At 34.3% G+C, this 20,639-nt stretch overlaps 1 protein-coding gene across 1 annotated transcript in view; it reads left to right on the top strand.

Moving 5' to 3' along the window:
• Positions 1-427: 427 nt before the first annotated feature.
• Positions 428-20,639, top strand: part of NELL2 (neural EGFL like 2) — a 166,902-nt gene continuing 146,690 nt past the window's right edge. Inside the window, exons 1-2 of the mRNA XM_020973673.2 lie at positions 428-738; positions 1,193-1,321. Coding sequence (XP_020829332.1) covers positions 681-738; positions 1,193-1,321 — 187 coding nt within the window. The 5' untranslated portion in view covers positions 428-680. The remainder of the gene's footprint in view (positions 739-1,192; positions 1,322-20,639) is intronic.

Genomic DNA, 20,639 nt, shown 5'->3' on the forward strand with positions numbered 1-20,639 from the left:
TTTAATCTGGAGGAGGAGAGTGGCATGGCTCCAGGATGGTGGGAGGGAAGAGGAGGAGGAGGCTGCAGTTGCTCCTGAAATCTGTTGCAGTGGAAGAAAAGGGACAAGGAAGCTCTTCCCGGTTTCTTCATCCCCTTCCATTTCCTCCCCACCCTCCCCCTTGCTCGCCCCTCCCTGAAAGGGCAATCTCTTCTCCCTGCATCTCTGGGCTCTCCTCCCATCGTCTCTGCCTTCATCACAGGTTTTGGCTGCAGCGGGAGAGGGAGTTTTTGTTGCCACCCACACCCGTCAACACTCCCAACCTCCATTCCCACCACTGATCTTTCCTTCTTTCCTCTCTTTTCCTTTCTCTTCATCCTCTCATCTCTCTCTCTCTCTCTCTCTCTCTCTCTCTCTCTTCTCTCTCTCTCTCTCCTCTCTCCTCTCTCTCTCTTTCTCTCTCATCTGACCCCTCCCTCATTTTTTACCCTTTGCCACTCTGTGTGGGAATGATGTACACATCGGAGAGTCCAATTTCTTCAAAGGTCTGACAGATTTATGCATTTTATTTTCAAGGAGCTGCCCTCCTCGATTTTAAAAAATTAATATTAAGAAACAAAGGGAGAGGCAGACGTTTATTTATTTTTATTCTAAGACGGTTTTTTTTAAGAGGAAGAAGATGAACTGAAAAGATCCCCACCATGGAGTCTCCAATCTTAGTGACCACCACATTCTGTTTGATCTTCTGTCTCCTAGCAGGTCAGTGCTGTCTGGGCTGGGCTGAGGGAAAAGCAATCTGCATTAGGCTCTGTAGACACTAGAAGCAGAGACAACGTGAGGCGGTTCTGGAAAGCCAGTGCTATCCTATCTGTCGCATGAAAATGCTCAGGAATGGGGAGGGAAAGGCTAGCTTGCTCCCCTCTCTTATTTTGAGACCTAAAGGATATTCATGCCCCTTATCTCAGCCCTGTGAAAAGAGGGGTACTTTACAGATAGAAGGATTTTAAAATATTTCGTGTAAATAGGACTTGGGTGTTAAATCATTTTTAAGCCAAACTGGTGAGCACAGGTGAGATTCTGGGAAGGGATAGTCTCCTACCTAGCTTTGTTAGCTTCCAGTATAATCGCTGTCCTGTAGTCCCAGAGACTTTTATTTTGATGGTGCTTTTTCTTTCTCTCTTATCCTTCTCCAATGTCCATCCCCCACCTCCAGTTTGGGGAATTGGAGTAGACCCCTCCTTGAAAATCGACTTCTTAACGGATTTAGAGCTGGGGGAGTCCACGGTGGGAGTACTCCAGGTTCCTGGGCTGCACAATGGAAGTAAAGCCTTTCTTTTTCAAGGTATGGAAAAATGCCTAACAGTAATGTGGTATTGGGGTCGATTTAGGTAATTTAAGAAGTCCTTAGCAAAGCCCTCAATCAAACTTTTGCATAAGATTGCAACAATCCCAGTATCTCTATGTAGTGGAGGGTCCAGTTTGATTCGTTCCTCTTTCATCTCTTTTTAAGTGCCAAGAATTATCTCCCGTAACTTCTTAGTTTGTACTCCTCTCAGTTTTAATGGCCAGGACCCCTGACTATTGTACAGAAATTCAGATGGCAGATGGTTTATTTTAGACCCTGGGAAACAATATATCAAAACAAACGCCTCATTTAGACTAAGTTAATTCAGTTATAAAACAAGGCATCTGCAGCCTTGATTAAGAAATTACTCTCTGAAAGTTTTGTATGAAATATTGCCTCTTTAGAATGGCCAGAATCTTGACAAAATATGTATTTAACTTTCTGGAAAAATCAAAATCTCCCTGCATGTACTATTATTCCTTCATTATATAGTAGACATTATTTATGAAACTGTATTCATTTTTGTGTGTGTGGAGGCAGTTGGGGTAAAATGCCTCGTCCAGGGTCACATAGCTGGTTAAGTGTCTGAGGCTGGATTTGAACTCAGCTCCTTCTGATTCCAAGGCTGTCTTTCTATCCACTGTGCCACCCTGAAACTGCTTTCGGTTTTAAATCTAGCCTCTAACCACCACACCCCTTCCTCCTGACTTTACTAACAAAGGAATGAGAGCTCTTCAGGAATCAATAATGAAATAATGTTAAATATGTAGTGTTGACAGAAATATATTCTAAGAGCTGAAACCAGCCTTGATTTGCAAAGCTGTTTTGAAGGTGACTTGCACCTAGTTGGAGTTTGCAAACACAAACTTCGGTAGTGCACTTTCAATGTTCTGAAGTCAAATAGTAGGACAAATGCCACAAAATACTTTCGAAGACCAATTCCTTTTCTTCATTAAAAATTATTTTTGGTATCCATTCTGATACAGTCGTGACAGAAGCGCAGTTCTTCCAGGGCAGGGATTATGTCATACTTCTCTTGCCATTTTCTGGAAATTGGGAATTCTATCCTATATTTCTTTATATGCCCTATAGTATCTAACACTTAGATATTTGTAGGCTGATTTTATATCCTTTCTAGTTCAAATTGCAATGCTTGGGCACATAGTAGACACAATAAATACTGTTAACCTGATTTTATTAAATGAAATTCTATTTAACTAGATAGGTAGGGTAGGTAATGGAGTAGATAGAGCACAGGGCCTGGAGTCAGGAACACATGAGTTCAAACACAGCCTGTGACACTTACTAGCTGTGTGACCCCAGCCAAGTCTCTTAACATGTTTGCCTCAGTTTCCTCATCTGTAAAATAGGAATAAAAATAGCACCTGCTTCCCAGAGTTGTTGTGAGGATCAAATGAAATAAAAATTGTAAAGCACTACATTTATCAACCAATAAGCACTGAACAACTACTTTATGCAAGGCACTATACTGAGTGCTGGGAATACAAAAAGTTGCAAAAGACAGTCCCTGCCCTCAAACAGCTCACAATCTAATGGGGGAAATAATTTGCAAACAAATATGTACAAAGAAAGCTATATACAGGATAAAATAGGAAATAGTAACAGAGGGAAGGCAATGGAATTAAAAGGGGTTAGAGAAGACTTCCTGTAGAAGACGGTCTTTTAGTTGGTACTTAAAGGAAGCCAGGGAAATCAGTAGTCAGAGTGTTCCAGACATGAGGAAGAGCCAGAGAAAATGCCTGGAGCCAAGAGATTGTTCATGGAGGAGTCAGGATGCCAGTGTCACTGGATTGAAAAGTGCACGTCAGGGAGTAGTGTGTAAGAAGACTGGAAAGGTAAGAGGTTGGGTTGTAAAGGGCTTTGAATGACAAACAGAGCATTTTGTATTTGATCCTGGAGGCAATAGGAAGCTACTGGGGTTTATTGAGCAGGGTTTGGGGAGGTATAACATGTACAAACCTGCAGCTTAGGAAAATCTCTTTAGTGGTTGAATGGAGGATAAATTGGAAAGGGGAAAGACTTGAAGCAGGAAGGCTTCAACTGAAAGGCAGTTGGAAATGCTAGCTTGGAGATTAGCAGAGATCAAAGGGCAGGATATGTAGATTTGAGAATCATCAGCATAGAGATGGTAATTAAATGTTATATACAAATATTAGCTACTATTATTAACTATGAACTTAAGTAGTTTGTCAGATATTTATAGAATACTTCATAGGATAATTACGTGGTAGAAAGTCTATTAATTTTAACTTGATAATATTTTAGTAAGAAAATTCACTTTCTAAACTTGGATATTTTAATCATTGGTCTATGAATAGTAATTTTGACTCATCTTTAAAAAAGTATAAATTAAGGAGGGTTTGAAATCTGATTCTAAGAAGTCAATTCTGATTTATATTGTAGCAAGTTTTTTTTTTGTTTCTCAGGAATAAAAAAAAGCTTTCAGCCTTTTGCAGATTTTGCAGATTAAATTTATGACAGATGGATTGTGTAAGTGAACTTTTTGGCACTACACATGAAATAGCATAGCCAGAGTTGTACCATGTGACAAATGATTTAAGATGCTCTTGGATTCTATATTAAACCTAGCAGATGAATTTTCTTTTGGTATCACTCCAGTCTTCTTAAAGAGGAAAGCATTTAAAGTACCTTTTCTAATTAATAGTAATATGGATATTTTAATGTTTCTGTAAAATAATAAAATGTTTCATACTTTCAGCATGAAAATTGAACATTGAATTTTCAAATGATAATTATTGTGCATATACTGCTTAATGCAAGGTTACTTCTTTCGACTACATGTTTGGGGATTTCTTAAGTGGTTGCAGAATCTCTTCAAAGACATCAAAAATACTTTTAGCAAATGATTAAAGCATGTGGATCTGTTGTTCCTTATTTAGATCTAACTATTTTTCCCATTAATTGAAATAAAGGAAATGAAAATACAGGAATATAATTTTAAGAGGCTATAACAGACTATTCTAAAATTGCAACTGAATGTAACTGAAAATTCTAAATTTTAAATTTCATTTAAAGCTATGTAGGTACTGCTACTTAGGCACAGTAGAAGGTACTGATCTAAGTCATATGACCTACAAATCTCTTGAAAGATCTGTATTAGATGTAATTATTTTCTGAAAGCAAAAATTATCTAGGCAACAATAAAGGAAAACTTTAAAATCTCCACTGCCACCCCAATATGACTCAGTTTAAATGATAACATTTGTTGTTTTTGCTTAAAAATAGGTAGCTGAATATGTTCAAAAGGAACCATAATCAAAGAAGTCAAAAATTCTTGGTTGAGAATGACTTACAGTATTTTCAAACAGAATTCTTAAATGGAATTTTTAAAAGTGTTTTTATTATGTTTTACATGATCAAAATTTCTGTCAGTATTCATGTTCCTTCCCCTTTCAGAAAACCATCCCATATAACAAATTTTAAATTAAAAAGAAAACAAGAAGAAAAAAAAATCAGCCAAACTAATCAATACATTGAAAAATGTTAAAAATTTGTGCTATGGACCTCATCTCACTAAAGGAATTGAGTGGAGTATCATCTTCTAATATTGTGGTTATTCTTTCTGTTTATGATGGTGTAGTTATTGTGCATATTGTTTTCTTGGCATTGGTTGCTTTGTTTTCCATCAGATTGTGTAAATCTTTCCAAAATTCTTTATATTTATCGTATTCATCATTTTTTGAGTAACCATATGAAGATTCTTTAAATAACTAATAAGAGAAATCCAAATCAAAACAACCCTGAGATTTTCACAATTTGTTTAACCATTCCTCAATCAATGGGCATCTACCCTGATTCCAGTTCTTTGCTATTACCAAAAGTGCTGGTGTATTTTTGTGTATATGAGTTTTGTGTATGTGATTTCTCCTTATCATGGTCTCCTTGGTATATAAGCTTAGGAGTGAAATCTCCGGGTCAAAGGATATGGACAGTTTAGTCACTTTATTTGCATAATTACGAATTGCTTTTCAAAATGGTTATATTGATTCATAGCTCCATCAACAATGTGTACACATCTTCCCACAGCTCTACCAATCTTGACCGAAATTCCCATGTTTTGTCACCTTTGCCAATTTGCAGAGTGTGAGGTAAAATCTCAGGGTTGTTTTGATTTGGATTTCTCTCATTATTAGTGATTTCAAGCATACTTCATGTGGTGGTTAATGATTTGCAATTCTTTTTAAAAGCTATTTATTTATAACCTTTGAACACTAGTCTATTAGTGAATAACATTTGATTATATCCATATCTGTATCTATATGTCTATCTGTATCTACCCGGTTATTTTTATGCATATCTTGGACAGCAAACCCTTATCCAAGATTTTGATAGAGAATTTTCCCCCTCTTTGATTGTTACTCTTCTTATTCTAGGTGAATTAATTTTGTTTCTGCAAAAGTTTTGCAATTTCACAGAACCAAATTTTATCTTTTGTCTTTTGAAATAGCTTCTATCCATAGTTTGGTTAAGAATACACCTCCTACTTCTTGCTATGAAAGGTGTATGATCTGTTTCTTTTCTATTTTTAAAAAATAGCATGAAATTTAATATTTAGGTCACATATCACTTTTGAATTTATTGTAAGAAATGGCATAAGCCTATTTTGTGCCAGACTGCTTTCCAGATTTCCTAGTAGTTCTTATCAAATGGAATTCTTTCACACTAAACTTATGTTTTCATGCTTATTGAATGCTAGGTTATTTTGTTCCATTGTTTCTGATTTTCCTGTGACTGGAATATGTTTTTTCAAATATTTTTTCCAATTACATGAAAAAATAATTTTTAACATTTGCTTTTTCCCAATTTGTTGGTAAAGCACTTTTTAAAATTTATTTTAGAACATATAGATTATTTTCCTGTTTCCATAATCATCTTTGGAAATAGATCAAGTAGTGGTATTACAGGGTCAAAGGATGTAGGCAGTTTAATAACTTTGGGCATGATTCCAGATTGCTCTCCAAAATGGTTGGATCAGTTCATAATTCCACCAACAATGAATTAGTGTCCCATTTTTTCCACATCCTCTCCAACATCTGTCACATCGCTCTTCTATCGTTTTAGCCAATTTGATAGGTGCAACATGATATCTCAAGGTTGTTTTCATTTTAATTTCTCTAATCAATAATAATTTAGAGCATTTTTTTGTATGATATAAATCTGCATTAGAAAACTGCCTGTTCATATCCTTTGACCATTTATCAATTGGGGAAGAACTCATATTCTTATATATTTGAAATAGTTCTTTATATATTTTAGATATAAAACCTTCAGCTGTTAAACTCTATAAAAATCCACCCCCCCAACTTTCTGCTTTCCTTCTGATCTTAGCTATATTTGTTTTATTTGTACATTTGTTTTTAAAATTTCTGAATTCCAAATTCTCTCCTTCCTTCCCTCTCCTCTGCCCTCTCTGAGATGGCAATCGATTTGATATAGGTAATACATGTGCAGTCTTGCTAAACATATTTCCATATTGTCATGTTGTAAAAGAAAACACAGACCAAAAAAAAAAGAAAAAGAAAAAAAATAAAAAAACAGTATGCTTTGATCTGCATTTAGACTCCACCAGTTCTTTCTCCGTAGGCAGATATCATTTTTCATCATAAGTCATTCAGAATTGCCTTGGATCTTTGTATTCCTGGGAATAACTAAGTCATCCTAAGATGTTGCTATTACTGTGTACAGAATTTTCTTGGTTCTGCTTATTTCATTTTGCATCAATTCATATTTTTCAGAAATCATCCTGTTCATCATTTAAAAAAATTTTATTTAATATTTTATTTTTTCCAAATTACATGTAAAAACAATTTTAACATTCTTTTTTTTCAAATTTTGAGTTCCAAATTCTCTCCCTCCACTCCCTGCTTCATTGAGAAAGCAAGCAATTTGATATAGATCATATGCATGTAGTCATGCAAATACATTTCCACGTAAGTCATTCTGCTAAAGAAAACACGGGCAAAAAACCCCAAGACAAATAAAGTAAAGAAAAATTATATTTGACCTGCATTCAGGCTCTACTAGTTCTTTCTCTGGAAAGGGACAGCGTCTTTTATCAAGTGGAGAATACCTGAACAAGTTGTTGCATATGATTATGATGGAATTCGCCACTTGATGGGCATCTCTTCAATTTCCAATTCTTTGCCTTTAAAAAAAAACCTCTTTGGAATACAGACCTAATGGTGATATTACTGGGCTAAAAGGTATGCATTATTTTATAGCCCTTTGCATATAGTTGCAACTCGATCTCCAGAATGGTTGGATCAGTTCACCAACTTTTCATTAGTGTTCACCAACTTCACCAACAATTCGTTAGTGTTCAATTTTCCCACATCACCTCCAACATTTGTCATTTTCCTTTTCTGTCATATTAACCAATCTGATATTTGTGTTTCAGTGTTGTTTTAATTTATGTTTCTCCAATCAACAGTGTTTTAAAGCATTTTAAATATGATTATAGATAGCTTTGATTTCTAGAATATATTTTGATGATTATTGCTTTATAATATATTTTGTGGGCAGGAAGTGCTATTTCCCTTTCATCCTTACATTTTTCCCACTTTTCCTTTATATTTTAGATTTTGCCTTTCTCCAAATGAAATTTTTTTTTTATCATGTTCTGTTAGATGTCTCTTTGTTTGTTTGAATGACATAAATTAAAACTATAAATTAAATTTGGTAGTCTTATAATTTTTTTATACTACCATTGTCCACATATGTGCACTGAATAATTCTCCATCTATTTAAATAATTCTTTATTTCTTTAAGGAGCACTTTGTAATTGAATATATGCCAGTGCTGTGTGTGTTTTGGTAGACTGATCCCCAGATATCTATACATTTTCTAGTTATATGGAATCTAATTATTACCTCTTAAATCTTGTTATTATTTCATTAATAATTTTGTATATAGAAATGCTTTTGGGTTTTGAAGGTTTATTTTGTAGCCTGAAATTTTGTGTAAAGGTATTAATTGTCTTAATTAGTATCTTAACTGATTCCCTAATATTTTCTGAAGAAACCTTTATGTCATAGCAAATAGTATTATCTGCTTTTTATTTATCTTTGCTCTTTTAATTTCTTTTCTTGTCTTATTGCTAGTATTTCCATAATGATATCAAATAGTAGTTGGGAGAATGGGCATCCTTTCTTTACTTCTATATTTATTTGGATATCTTCTAGTGTATTCCCCCCTGCATATGATGTTTTATGTGGGTTATAGATACTTTTGTTATATGAAAAAGTCCCTCTATACCTATATTTTATAGAATTTTTAGCATTAAATGAGTGTTGTACTTTTAAAAATATTTTTCTGCATATGTTGAGATAACCACGTGGTTTTGAATGATTTTGTTTTTAATATGATTAATTATTTTAATTGCTTCTGATGTTGAACCATCCATGTGTCTCTGGTATAAATCCACCTTCATCATAATGAATGATTTCAGGGATGAATTTCTGTAGTTTATTTAAAGGGATTTTATTTATACTTTTTAATTGGTATTAATTAATTATCTTGGTCTGTATTCCTTCTTATCTTTCTCTGGTATATTAGAACTTTGTCTCAGAAAAGGAGTCTAGTGGAGTGTTTTCTTTCTCAAGTTTTTAGAATCATTTTGTAACAAGCTTGTCAGAGTTCTCTGAATCCATCAGAATTTTGTGTATTTTTCTTTAGAAGTTTCATCATAGCTAGTTTTACCTCATTTTCTGAAGTTGAATTTAGAGCTCTATTTGGTCACCTTCTTTAGAATTTTGTAGATAGGATTATCTTTTTTTATCTTTTTTTCATTAGCGTGGTTAAAGTCATCTCAGTTCTATAAACCTTTTTTTTAAAGCTTTCATTTGTGCTCCTTGAACTGATTACATTTTCATCATATTATTATTTCATCATATTTGTAATTTTGTTGCTTAGTCATTTTCAGTCATGTCAGACTCTGTGGCCCCATTTGGGTTTCTTTTTTTGGCAAAGGTACTAGAGTGGTTTGCCATTTCCTTCTGTAGCTTATTTTAGAGATGAGGAAAGGGTCACACTGCTAGTAAGTGTCTAAAGCCAGATTTGAAGGCAGGAAAATGAGTCCTCTTGACTTCAGGCCCAACACTGTAGCCCTCTGCACCTAGTTGCCCTATAGTCTATAAAAGATGTATTTATTGCTGCTTGTTTATGTTATTTATAATATATTTGTACCCTAAAACATGGTGAATTTTTATAAAAATTCTAGTTAGTGCTTAAAAATTTGAATAGCAGTCACATTTAGAAGAAATTTTTTAGGTATAGTTTCTCCAGCAATTTGTACAATTCTGTATTTTTGCCATGTTTATTTTTCTGTTAGGTTCATCCAAAACTGAGTGGACTATATTAAAGTGTCTGGACACTATTTAATTACTATGTCTCCCTTTATTTTGATTACTTTTTTTCTTTAATGAATTTAGAATCATAAATGGCATTTATAGCATGTAAATTTAATGTTGATAATAGTTTGTTTTCTATGCTTCCTTTCAACATGATACAGTTTCCTTGTTTATGTCTATATTGTGATTGTTTTCCTCTCTAATGGAATGATTGCAATTCCTGCTTTTTTGGATTCACTTAATGCATAATAAACTTCATTCCAGCCCCTAAATTTTATTCTATTTATATATTTTTATATCCTTGCTTGCCAGGTGTTTTTCTTGTAATCTACTCATTGTGTAGTTGTGTTACCTTATTCAATCTCCCTTTTTTCATTAGATTGTTTAATCCATTCACATTTATGAGCATTAAGGTTATATTTTTGTCCATTTGCCTCTAATTCTCTAAAATTAGGGTTTTTTTGTTCCTCTTCCTCTGTAAAAAATAATATATTGTATCTTCAATTATTTTTATTTAACCTATTTTCATAATAATAGGTAGCACATATAGGGCATTTTATAATTAATTTGCAAAGTAATTTACAAATATTCTCATTTTATTCTTCAGCAAACGTGAGAGGTTTTTTTTTTATTGTTTGGTCATTTTTTCAGTTATGTTTCACTCTTTGTAACCCCTTTTGGGATTTTCTTGGCAAAGATACTGGAGTAGTCTGCCATTTTCTTCTACAGCCCATTTTACAGATGAAGAAACTCAAGTAGACAGGGTTAAGTGACTTGCTCAGGGTCACACAACTAGTAAGTATTTGAGACTAGATTTGAACTCAGATTTTCCTGACTCCAGGTCTGGTGCTTTGTTCACTGTGCCACCTAGCTGCCCTATAAGTGCTATTTTCCCTTATTTTATAGATGAGGACACTGGAGGCAAATAGAATTTAAGTTATTTGGCCAATTTGACTTGAGGTCTAGCACTCTGTATCTTGCACATACTGTAGTTGCCTTTATTCCCATAGGCTCTTTCCTTCACTCTCAAGTCCTATCTACTACTTGTTACTTATTTCCCTGGTTTTGGAGTTTTATACAAAACAAGACAAGCTGAAGGGGAGAAGAGAAGTGGGATTTTACTTGACCATTTAACAAAAAAAAGGAAAAGAATTATATAACTAGGTGAAAGAAAGAAAGAAAAAGACCTGAGTATCTCTAGAATAAGAGAACTGGTCTGAAATCACAAATCTGAAAGTTTCTGCCTATATGACCTTGAACAAGGCACTTAATGGGCCTCAGTGTCCTCATCTATAAAATGAAGGTGCTGGGACACATATGTAAAAAAACAAAAATTGTTGTGCCAGTGAGTTAGAAACAATATGAGTGCCTATCAACTGGAGAATGGCTGAATAATCGATTTATATCTATATATAAATAAATCTATATGTAAATTATATATATCTACGTGTGCATAATTATGTATATAGATATAGATCTACAGAAATAGACACTTACTAGCTATGTGACCCTGGGCAAGTCACTCATCCTCTCTGCCTTAAATCCACTGGAGAAGGAAGTGCAAACCATTCTAGTATCATCACTAAGAAAACCCCAGGGACAGCATGGTCTATGCAGTGGTGGGGAACTCGTGGCCGTGAGGCCATATGTAGCCCTCTAGGTTCTTGGGTGCAGTCTTTTGACAGTCCAAGTTTTACAGAACAAATCCTTTTATGAAGGGGATTTGTTCTGTGAAGTTTGGATTTAGTCAAAGAGTCACACTTAAGGACCTAGAGAGAAATGTGCCCTTGAGACCTCAGGTTCCCCACTCCTGTCAGACTAAAATGAACAACTGAACAACAACAATGACATCTGAATGCAGGGGGGGAAAAAGCATCAAGGGAGAAAAAAAAACACAGATTGTTCGCAGGGGAAAAATCTTATGCTTTAAGATACATTGCGGCCAAATTTAACAATTACAATTAAAAATAACAAATTCTGTCAACAAATACCAGGAGAAAGACTCTCAAATTTAAAGGGAAGTAAATTTGAAATACACATATACCCAACAGAAAGTGCAAAAAAGAAAATTGAATAATACATCCAGAAAAGACAGAGAGATCAAGAGGTAAACCAAAGTGATATATCTTACAAACTTGAGCCTAATAATTAATCAAAAAAGATCACTACTCAATAAAAGAGAGACATTAGAATCAAACTGAAGGTTAATGTGTCATAATATATAATCAGATTTATGGTAAATAGCAAAATTAAGGTAAGCCCCATCTTCTCTCAGCAAGAAGAGGGGCAATAGGAGACTTGGTGAAGTAGTAAAAAGAGGAATTGAAAGAAAGAAAGTAATGGAGAAGATCTCAATTCACTGAGAAAGGGGTCCCACTGAAGATCATTCCTATTGGGAGGAGATGTTTTAATGGGCAATAGGATCTTGCAATATGTCTAATACGCATGGGTTTGGTGCAAAAAAAAAAAAACCACTTTCTCTGAGAATGTTGTGCCTCCATGGACAAAAACAGACCACATGAGAAGAGAAATGGGAGATGCTTGGGACAGCTGGCAACCAGAACCCTGGGAAGGACCCAGAGATAAAATTAACTGGAAAATTGGGAAGAGAATGATTGTGTAGAGGGCAGGGATAAAAATGAACTGTATGACAATTTCTGAGTAATTTCCATATTGGAGCATTGTTTCTATCCTCATTACTTCCATTATGAATTGATACTTCTAAGAGTGAGGCACAACAGAAAAAAGACAATATCTATGAATACAATAATATAGAAAATGATTAGGAGAGGGAGATCAATTTTGTACCTTAGAATCTTTAACTCCATGAGGAACACAGAAAGGCTATGTAAGAAATTAATAAGTATATGGACAAAGAAGTAAAGAAGAGAATTTTTGTAGAAACAGAAAGGGAAGAGAATGAATGAAAAGTAAAAAGTAAACAAATCTTTCTCATAAAAATTCAGAAAAAGATAAAAAGAAATCCTAACAAGGAAAAGAAGTTGGAGGGGAGGAGAGGAAAAGGGAATTCTGAATGAGTCACTTAAAAGAGAGAGGGAAAGGAGGCAACTAAATAAAGGAAGAAAGAAAAGGAAATCAGTAAGTTAAGTACAACTCCAAAACTAGAGAAAGAGTTTATAAACTGAAGAGAGCTTGGGAATAGGATTACCTGGATTAAAATAAACAAAATACCTGAAGAGACAAAGTACCATGATGAAAAGAATGGGAGTTAGAAACAAACTACAGACAAAAATAGAAGAAAATTTAAACCTAACTTTTATTAGTTTAAATGTGAATGGACTTAACAATCCAATAAAATGAAAGAATGATAGATTACATAAGAAAACAAAACCTCATAATTAGTTGCTTAAAAGAAGCTCATCTAAATAATATATGTAGTACAAAAATGAGATTCTAGACCAAAATTTACTGTGTTCAAGATGAATTTTTTAAAAATTTAATTTAATTTAGTTTTTGTTATATTTTAAGCTCCTGTTTATTTCTCTTCCTTCCCTGCACTAGAGAAGGCCAGTATTTGACACACGTCTTACACACACACACACACACATATATGTATCCATATATATATATGTATATATAACATACATCTAGGCAAATATGTAGATATATACATATGTACATACACATATATTTATAGATACGTAAAACATAATATGCATACTTCTATTTATCAGTTCTTTGTAGGTAGATAGCATCTTCTTTCATAGGCCCTTTGTAGTGGATTTTTGTATTTATAATACTCAGAATAACTTAGTCATTCACAGTTATTCTTCAAACAATATTGCTGTTACTGTATGCAATATTTTCTTGGTTCTGTTCATTTCACTCTTCATTATTTCATGCAAATCTTTCCATATTTTTGTTTTTGTTTTTGCTTTTTGGTGAGGCAGTTGGGGTTAACTGACTTGCCTAGGGTCACACAGATAGTAAGTATCATGTGTCTGAGACTGGATTTGAACTCATGTCCTCCTGACTTCAAGGACAGAGCTCTATAGACTGTGCCACCTAGCTGCCCCCATGTTTTTCTAAAATCAACCTGCTTGTCATTTCTTATAGAATATAGTATTCCATCACAATCATATACCAAAATTTGTTTATCCATTCCTCAAATGATGGCATCCCTTCAGTTTCTAAAAAAAAGAGAGCTGCTATAAATATCTTAGAACATATAGATCCTTTTCTTTTTCCCTTGGTCACTTTGGGAAATAGACCTAGTAGTGGTATTGCTGATCAAAGTGTATACACAGTTTTATAACTCATTGGACACAATTCCTGATTGGTCTCCAAAATAGTTAGATCAGTTCACAGTTCCACCAACAGTGTATTAGTGTCCCAATTTTTCTGCATCCCCTACAATATTTGTCATTTTCTCCTTTTATCATTTTAGCCAATCTGGTAGGTGTGAGGTGGGGGTGAATTTTAAAAAATTAATTAACTTATTTTTAGTTTCTAACATTCACTTCCATAATCTTTTGAGTTTTAAATTTTCTCCCCCTCCCTCCACACCTCCTTCTCCAAGATGGTGTGCCATCTGTTATAGGCTCTACATATACATTCCTATTAAACATATTTTCACATTAGTCATGTTGTAAAGAAAAATTAGAACCAATAAGAGGAACCACAAGAAAGAAGAAAGAAAACAAAACATCAGGAAAGGGGTGAATATTTTAAACAAAGTTTCAATTATTTAATAAAAAAGTTAAATCTTTCACAATATAAAAGAAGGCAAACAAGGAAATTATATCATGCAGATAGGAGCCATAGACAAAAAGCCAATATCATTATTAAATATGTACACTCCAAATGATTAGCATCTGCATTCATAAAGGAAAAAATTAAGGAATTTTAAGAAAACATAAATAAGAATAAAATAATAGTAAAAGTCTATGATGTCTCTCTCACAATTGGAAATTGAATAAATTGCTAGATAAATTAGAAATAAAAGACTTATGGTCTTTACTAAATGAGAATGCAAATGAATATATGGAGAACTTTTTACAAGAATCAATAATGTATCAGGGAAAAGGAATATCAGGAATAAATATAAAAAGTCAGAAATCCTTTTCAGACAAAAACATAATAAAAATATTTCAGAAAGTAAAACAAATGACACTGGCTTTTGAGACTTAATTTTGAAATGCTAAGTGTAGGCCAAAGAAGAAATAATTCAATGAATAATCATGTGAGAAATTATGATAATGACAAAACAACATGCCAGAACTCTTGAAATGCAGTTCAAGTAATCCTGAAGGGAAAAATTATAATAGATAGTTAGATACTTACATTAACAAAATAGGAAATGATAAAATGAACATTTGTGAAAACTTTAGAAACCTACCAAATAAAAAATTAGAAATGAACATTAATGGAAGATCTTGAAAATTAGAAGAGAAATAGATAAAATGGAAATCAAGTGATAAAATGAAGAAATGGTAAACAAAACTAAAAGCTTATTTTTTGAAAAGACTAACAAAATTGTTAACCTTTGTACAACCTAATTAACAAAGAAAGGGCAGAAAGATCAAATCAACTATAAACAAATGAAAAGGATGAAATCACAACAAACCAGAAGAAGTAAGAGAGCTATCAGAAGTACTCTACATAGTCATTTGCTAACAAAATGGAGAATACAATATAGGATTATTTTCAAAAATATAAAGAATCCAAATTAAGAAGATCAAATAGAGATCTTAATCCAGTTTCTGAAAAGGAAATGTAGTTAATTGTAAAAGAACTATCAAAAGGAACTAGGGGAGAGAAATCCCTGCTCTTTATGGATTTACAATATAAATCTATCAATCCTTTAAAGAACAATTTGTACTAACACTACACAAATACTTTCCCAAAATTGAGAAATCAAAGGGCAGCTAGGTGGCACAGTGGATAGAGCATGGACCCTGGAGTCAGGAGGACCTGAGTTCAAATTCAGCCTCAGACACATAACACTTGCTAACTGTGTGACTCTGGGCAAGTAACTTAACCCCAATTGCCTTGTCCCCCTCAAAAAACTGAGAAGTCATTCTACCAAACTCCTTTAATGAGACAGAGTTTTAAAACTCAGTAAGGAGGAAAGCAAAGAAGGGAATTAGAGATTCATAACATTAATATATTAATTCCAAATATTGTTAATAAAATTAAGTGAAGCAAATGACACTAATTTATCCCAAATAGTATTCATTACAAGGTATTTGGATTTATGCAAGGATGGCTTGATGTTAGAGAAACAAATAATGTGATTAACTATTCACAACAAAAAAGAATCCACCACCACAATTTTATCTTAATAGATGAAGTTTCCTTTGAGAAACTACAATACTCATTTATGCTATAAAATACAGGCATAAAGGGATCTTTTAAAATATGATAAAAATCTATTTAAAACCAAGTACAAGCATCATATTCATTAAGGATATACCAAAACCAGTCTCAGTAAATACAGGAGTAAAACAAGAATCCTCCTCTGTTACCCACAAGCAATAGCAGTAAGAGAAAGAAATTGAAGTGTAAAGAAAAGTAGAAAGTAGATTAAACTACCCATATTTGCTGATGACATGAAAGTTTATTTAGAAAATCCTGGTAAATCAGCGAGGAAACTAATTTAGACTGTTAGCAAAATTATAGACTGTAAGATAAACCCAGTAGCATTTCTATAGAAAAATCAGTAGCATTTCTATAGAATAACAACAAAGTCCAAGAGGTGATAATAGACAGGAAAGTCCCATTCAAAATAACTAAAAAATAAATAAAATATTTGGGACCAAATCTATCAAAGAATCTTCAATATTTATCTAAATTTAATTTTAAAATCCCCCCTTAAAAGTAAAGAAGAACTTGACTAGCTGGAGGAACTTTCAGTACTCATGCTTGGACCATCTTAATATAATAAAAATTATTACTCCCAAAGTTAATTTGCATTTTTAATGCTATACTCGTCAAACCTAATAACTAAATTCATTTGGATAAATAAAAATCTAGACTATCAAGAGAAGTAACGAAAGAAGATAAGAGTGAAGGGGACAGAGCATATCAGGACCACAAACTATTATAAAGCAGCAATCATCATGTGGTATTTGTATGGTATGGTATTTTTTTTAAAGGCAAATTAGATCAATGGAACAGACTAGACAAGTTATATTCATAAATAGTGGAATTGAATAATCCAGTGTTTGAGAATCCAGAAATAACAGGGAAAATCTTCCTATTTGATTAAAAAAAATTGTTGGGAAAATACAAAGCAGTTTGGAAAACAAAGTGGACCTACCTATTTGCTCCATATTCCACAAAAAAAATTTAAAAGAGATAAGTGACCTTAATATTAAAGTTCTGAGATGAATGAAAACCCCAAGAGACAGTTTCTGGGTAATTAATAATCTATTCATTAGGCTAGCTGGTAATCAATAAATTGATGGTCAGTGGTTTCTCTTGTTAACCAAAGATGCCATGGGAGACCCTGAAATGCCTTAAATATCTTCTGAAAGGGAATTCCCTTGACAAATGAAAATCAACCTTGATTAGTTGATATTTAATTAGGAGGTAGGCTAAAAGTCTTTGGCTTCTTCTGTTGAGAACATGTCTTGATCATGAGACTCAGCAGCCTCCAGCAATCTAGGCAGGGAAAGCCACATCCAATTGGACTTCTTGGTCTGGTTTTCTCCTTCATGAGCTGGGTCACCCTAAACTCTAATGGAGGACATCAAGGACAGAGTTCCTTCTCTCAGGGTAAAGGTTTGCTCACACTGGTTTCTGTTTATATTCTAAACAGAAATTAGGTGTCCTAGTTGAGTGGGATCCCATGCAAAATTGAGGAGCATGCTCCTTAAGAGCTGGGAGCAAGCTGTCAACCTCAGAGTTTGTCTAAGAAAGATGAACAGAATTAAGTTGTCTATGTTTTATTTCTCTCAAGCTGGCAGCCTGCATGAGGGGCTGCAGTCAGAACTGAGCTCACTTTGAGATTAGGCTGCACATATTATAAAAAAGAAAAGAAACCACAAAGCTGAATGGGAATGGTTGTGTGCCCACTCAGCTACTGCCAGCTTGGGTTTGATTTTCCCTGGTAAGGGATTGCTTCACAGAAGTCATGAGGCACCTCAGGGTATGTGGAACAAGGAAAAGAGTCAGGCTGAAAAGTCCCCGAGATCCCAGAACTAGAATGCTTGTGCTCATTCTGTCTGTTACAGGTGGTATGAATTGGCTTATGTTGGTACTATGGTTGCTGGCACGGCAGAGGAAGTTCCAGGTTCTGTAAGTGAACACTGAAAAGGATCTCTGGTACATCAAGCTCAAGGGTCGCTCAGTCTGCCTCCTTATTGGTTGATTATGATTCCCACGTTAGTCCAGCCTTCTCTGGATAGTAAGGGAGCTCAAGAAAATCAAGGTGGTTAGTAAAGTCATTAACTACTCCATTTCCACAAAGCTAATCAATCAGCCATGCCTTTCAGATACTGACTGACCTTAACAGGAGTTGGGGCCTTTACAGAAAATGAAGGAAAAAGCATGGATCACAATTAATAATTAGTTATTAATATAATAATATAATATTAAATTCTCTGTTTCCACTACAAAAATTAGAAGATAAGTACTGAGCTTTTGAAAGTACTAAGTACAATATGAATTCTTAACCAAACGAGGGATAGAAACAATTATAAAAGATAAGTAATTTTGATTGCACACAATTGAAAAGTTTCTGCAGAAATGAAATTGATGGGTCTAGAATAAGATGGGAATTGATTGCATGGGAAAAATATTTGTATCAGATTTCTCTAATGAGAGTTTAGCTTCTAATATGTATGGACAGCCAACAGAAATATATTAAACCAAATATATAAGACCCCAATAGATAAGTGGTCAAGGGATATGAACAAAGGAGTTGCAAACTGTAAAAGACTATGAAAGAATGCTCAAAATCACTAATAACAAGAGAAAATATACATAAAAATGGTCCTGAGAAAACTGGCAAAGAAGACAAAAATGGGAATAGTCAGTGTTGGAGGGGTTAGACATTGGTGGTGCTGTGAATTAGTACAACCTCCCTAGGAAGCTCTTTGTAATTATGCAAATAAAATGACAAAACTGTCCATGTTATTTGAGCCAGAAATCTCACTGCTAGACATATTGCCTAAGAATGTCATTATTTTTTTTAAATGGCAATGGCATCATGGGGTGATATCTTGATTCATGGGTTTTTAGTGGGATTTTAGTGAGGCAAAGTTGCACAAAGGCATCAGCCTCACTTTCTTCTCCGGAGCTGTTGAAGTCCAGTGGCAGAAAACGGGTGATGGCCCAGGATGCATTGGATAACCTTGCTTCTTTTGACCTTTGACCAAGCTCTAAGCACTCCACAGTTCCTTCTTCAGCAGCATTCTTGGCTGTTGGAACAAATTGTTCTCACCTGCCCATTCCCTGGGAGAAGTATTTATATGCTTGGGGTAGATACCTCCCTAACTCATTGGTGGGTTTGAGGCCTATCAGTTACCCTAAACCTAGTTTGAGCCCATCTGCTGGGAAGGTTTACCAGGTATGGCCACTACACATGCTGCAGCTTCTTGGAACCATAGGTGACAGATGGGTGAAAGGTGAATACCAAAGGTGGATGAGCAGCCCTGAAAAGGGCTTGGTATACCCTCACATCAAAGGTGCTAGTCCTCCACAAACATCCTATAAACCCCACCAGTGAACTAAAATTAAATTTGTCCATTCCCATCCATTTTAGTAAGTGAACTAAAATGGATGGGAATGGATGAATTTGATTCAGATAATCATTATATATGCTATTGTGGGCAAGAATCCCTTAGAAGAAAGGGAGTAGCCCTCATAGTCAATAAAAGGGTGATAAAAGCAGTACTGGGAAATTATCTCACAAATGACAGGATGATACCTCTTTAAATCCAAGGCAAATCATTCAACATCACAGCAATACAAGTTTATGCTCTAACCACTGATACCAAAGAGGCCAAAGATGATCAAATCTATGAAGACCTACAATATCTTCCAGAAGTAACATTAAAAAAAATGTCACTTTCATCATAGAGGATTAGAATGCTAAAACAGGAAATCAAAAGATAATTAGAAAAGAGGCAAGTTTGGCCTTGGAGTACAAAATGAAGCAGGGTTTTTTGTCAAAATAATTCAATGGTCATAGCAAACACTTTTTTTCAACAAGCTGCATGGACATCAATCAGATTTATTATATGTTTTGTAAGCAAAGGTAGAGAAGCTCCATATAGTCAGTTAAAATAAGACCTGGAGCTGACTGCAGCTCAGATCATGAGCTTCTTATTACCAAATTTTAACTTAAGTTGAAGAAAGTAGAAAAAACCATCAGACCATATAGGCATGACCTAAATAACATCCCTTATGGATATGAAGTAGAGATGATGAAGGGGTTTAAGAGATTAGATAGAGTGCCTGAAGAACTATGGACAGAGGTTTACAATATCATCTAAGAGGCAGCCACAAAAAATATCCCAAAGAAAAAGAAAAGCAAGAAAGCAAAATGGCTGTCTGATGAGGCTTTACAAATATCTGAGAAAAGAAGAAAGTGAAAGGTAAAGAAGAAAGGGAAAGATATGCCCAACTGAATGTAGAAATGCGCAGAATAGCAAAGAGAGATAAGGTTTTCTTAAATGAACATGTAAAGAAATAGAAGAAAACAATAGAAAGGGAAAGGCAAGAGATCTCTTCAAGAAAATTAGAGATATTAAGGGAACATTTCATTAAAAATGGGAAGATAAAAGACAAAATGGCATGCTGTGGTCCATGCGGTCACAAAGAGGCAGACATGATTGAACAGCTGAACAACAACAATGAAAGTGGGGATAACAATAGCACCTATTTTGCAAGGCTATTCTGAGGATCAAATAAGATATTTGTTAAAAGCACTTATCACAGTGCCTGGCACATAGTAG

The sequence above is a fragment of the Phascolarctos cinereus genome, unplaced genomic scaffold (assembly GCF_003287225.1).
Source record: "Phascolarctos cinereus isolate Bilbo 61053 unplaced genomic scaffold, phaCin_HiC Scaffold_1;HRSCAF=81, whole genome shotgun sequence".
NCBI classification, from domain to species: Eukaryota; Metazoa; Chordata; class Mammalia; order Diprotodontia; family Phascolarctidae; genus Phascolarctos; species Phascolarctos cinereus.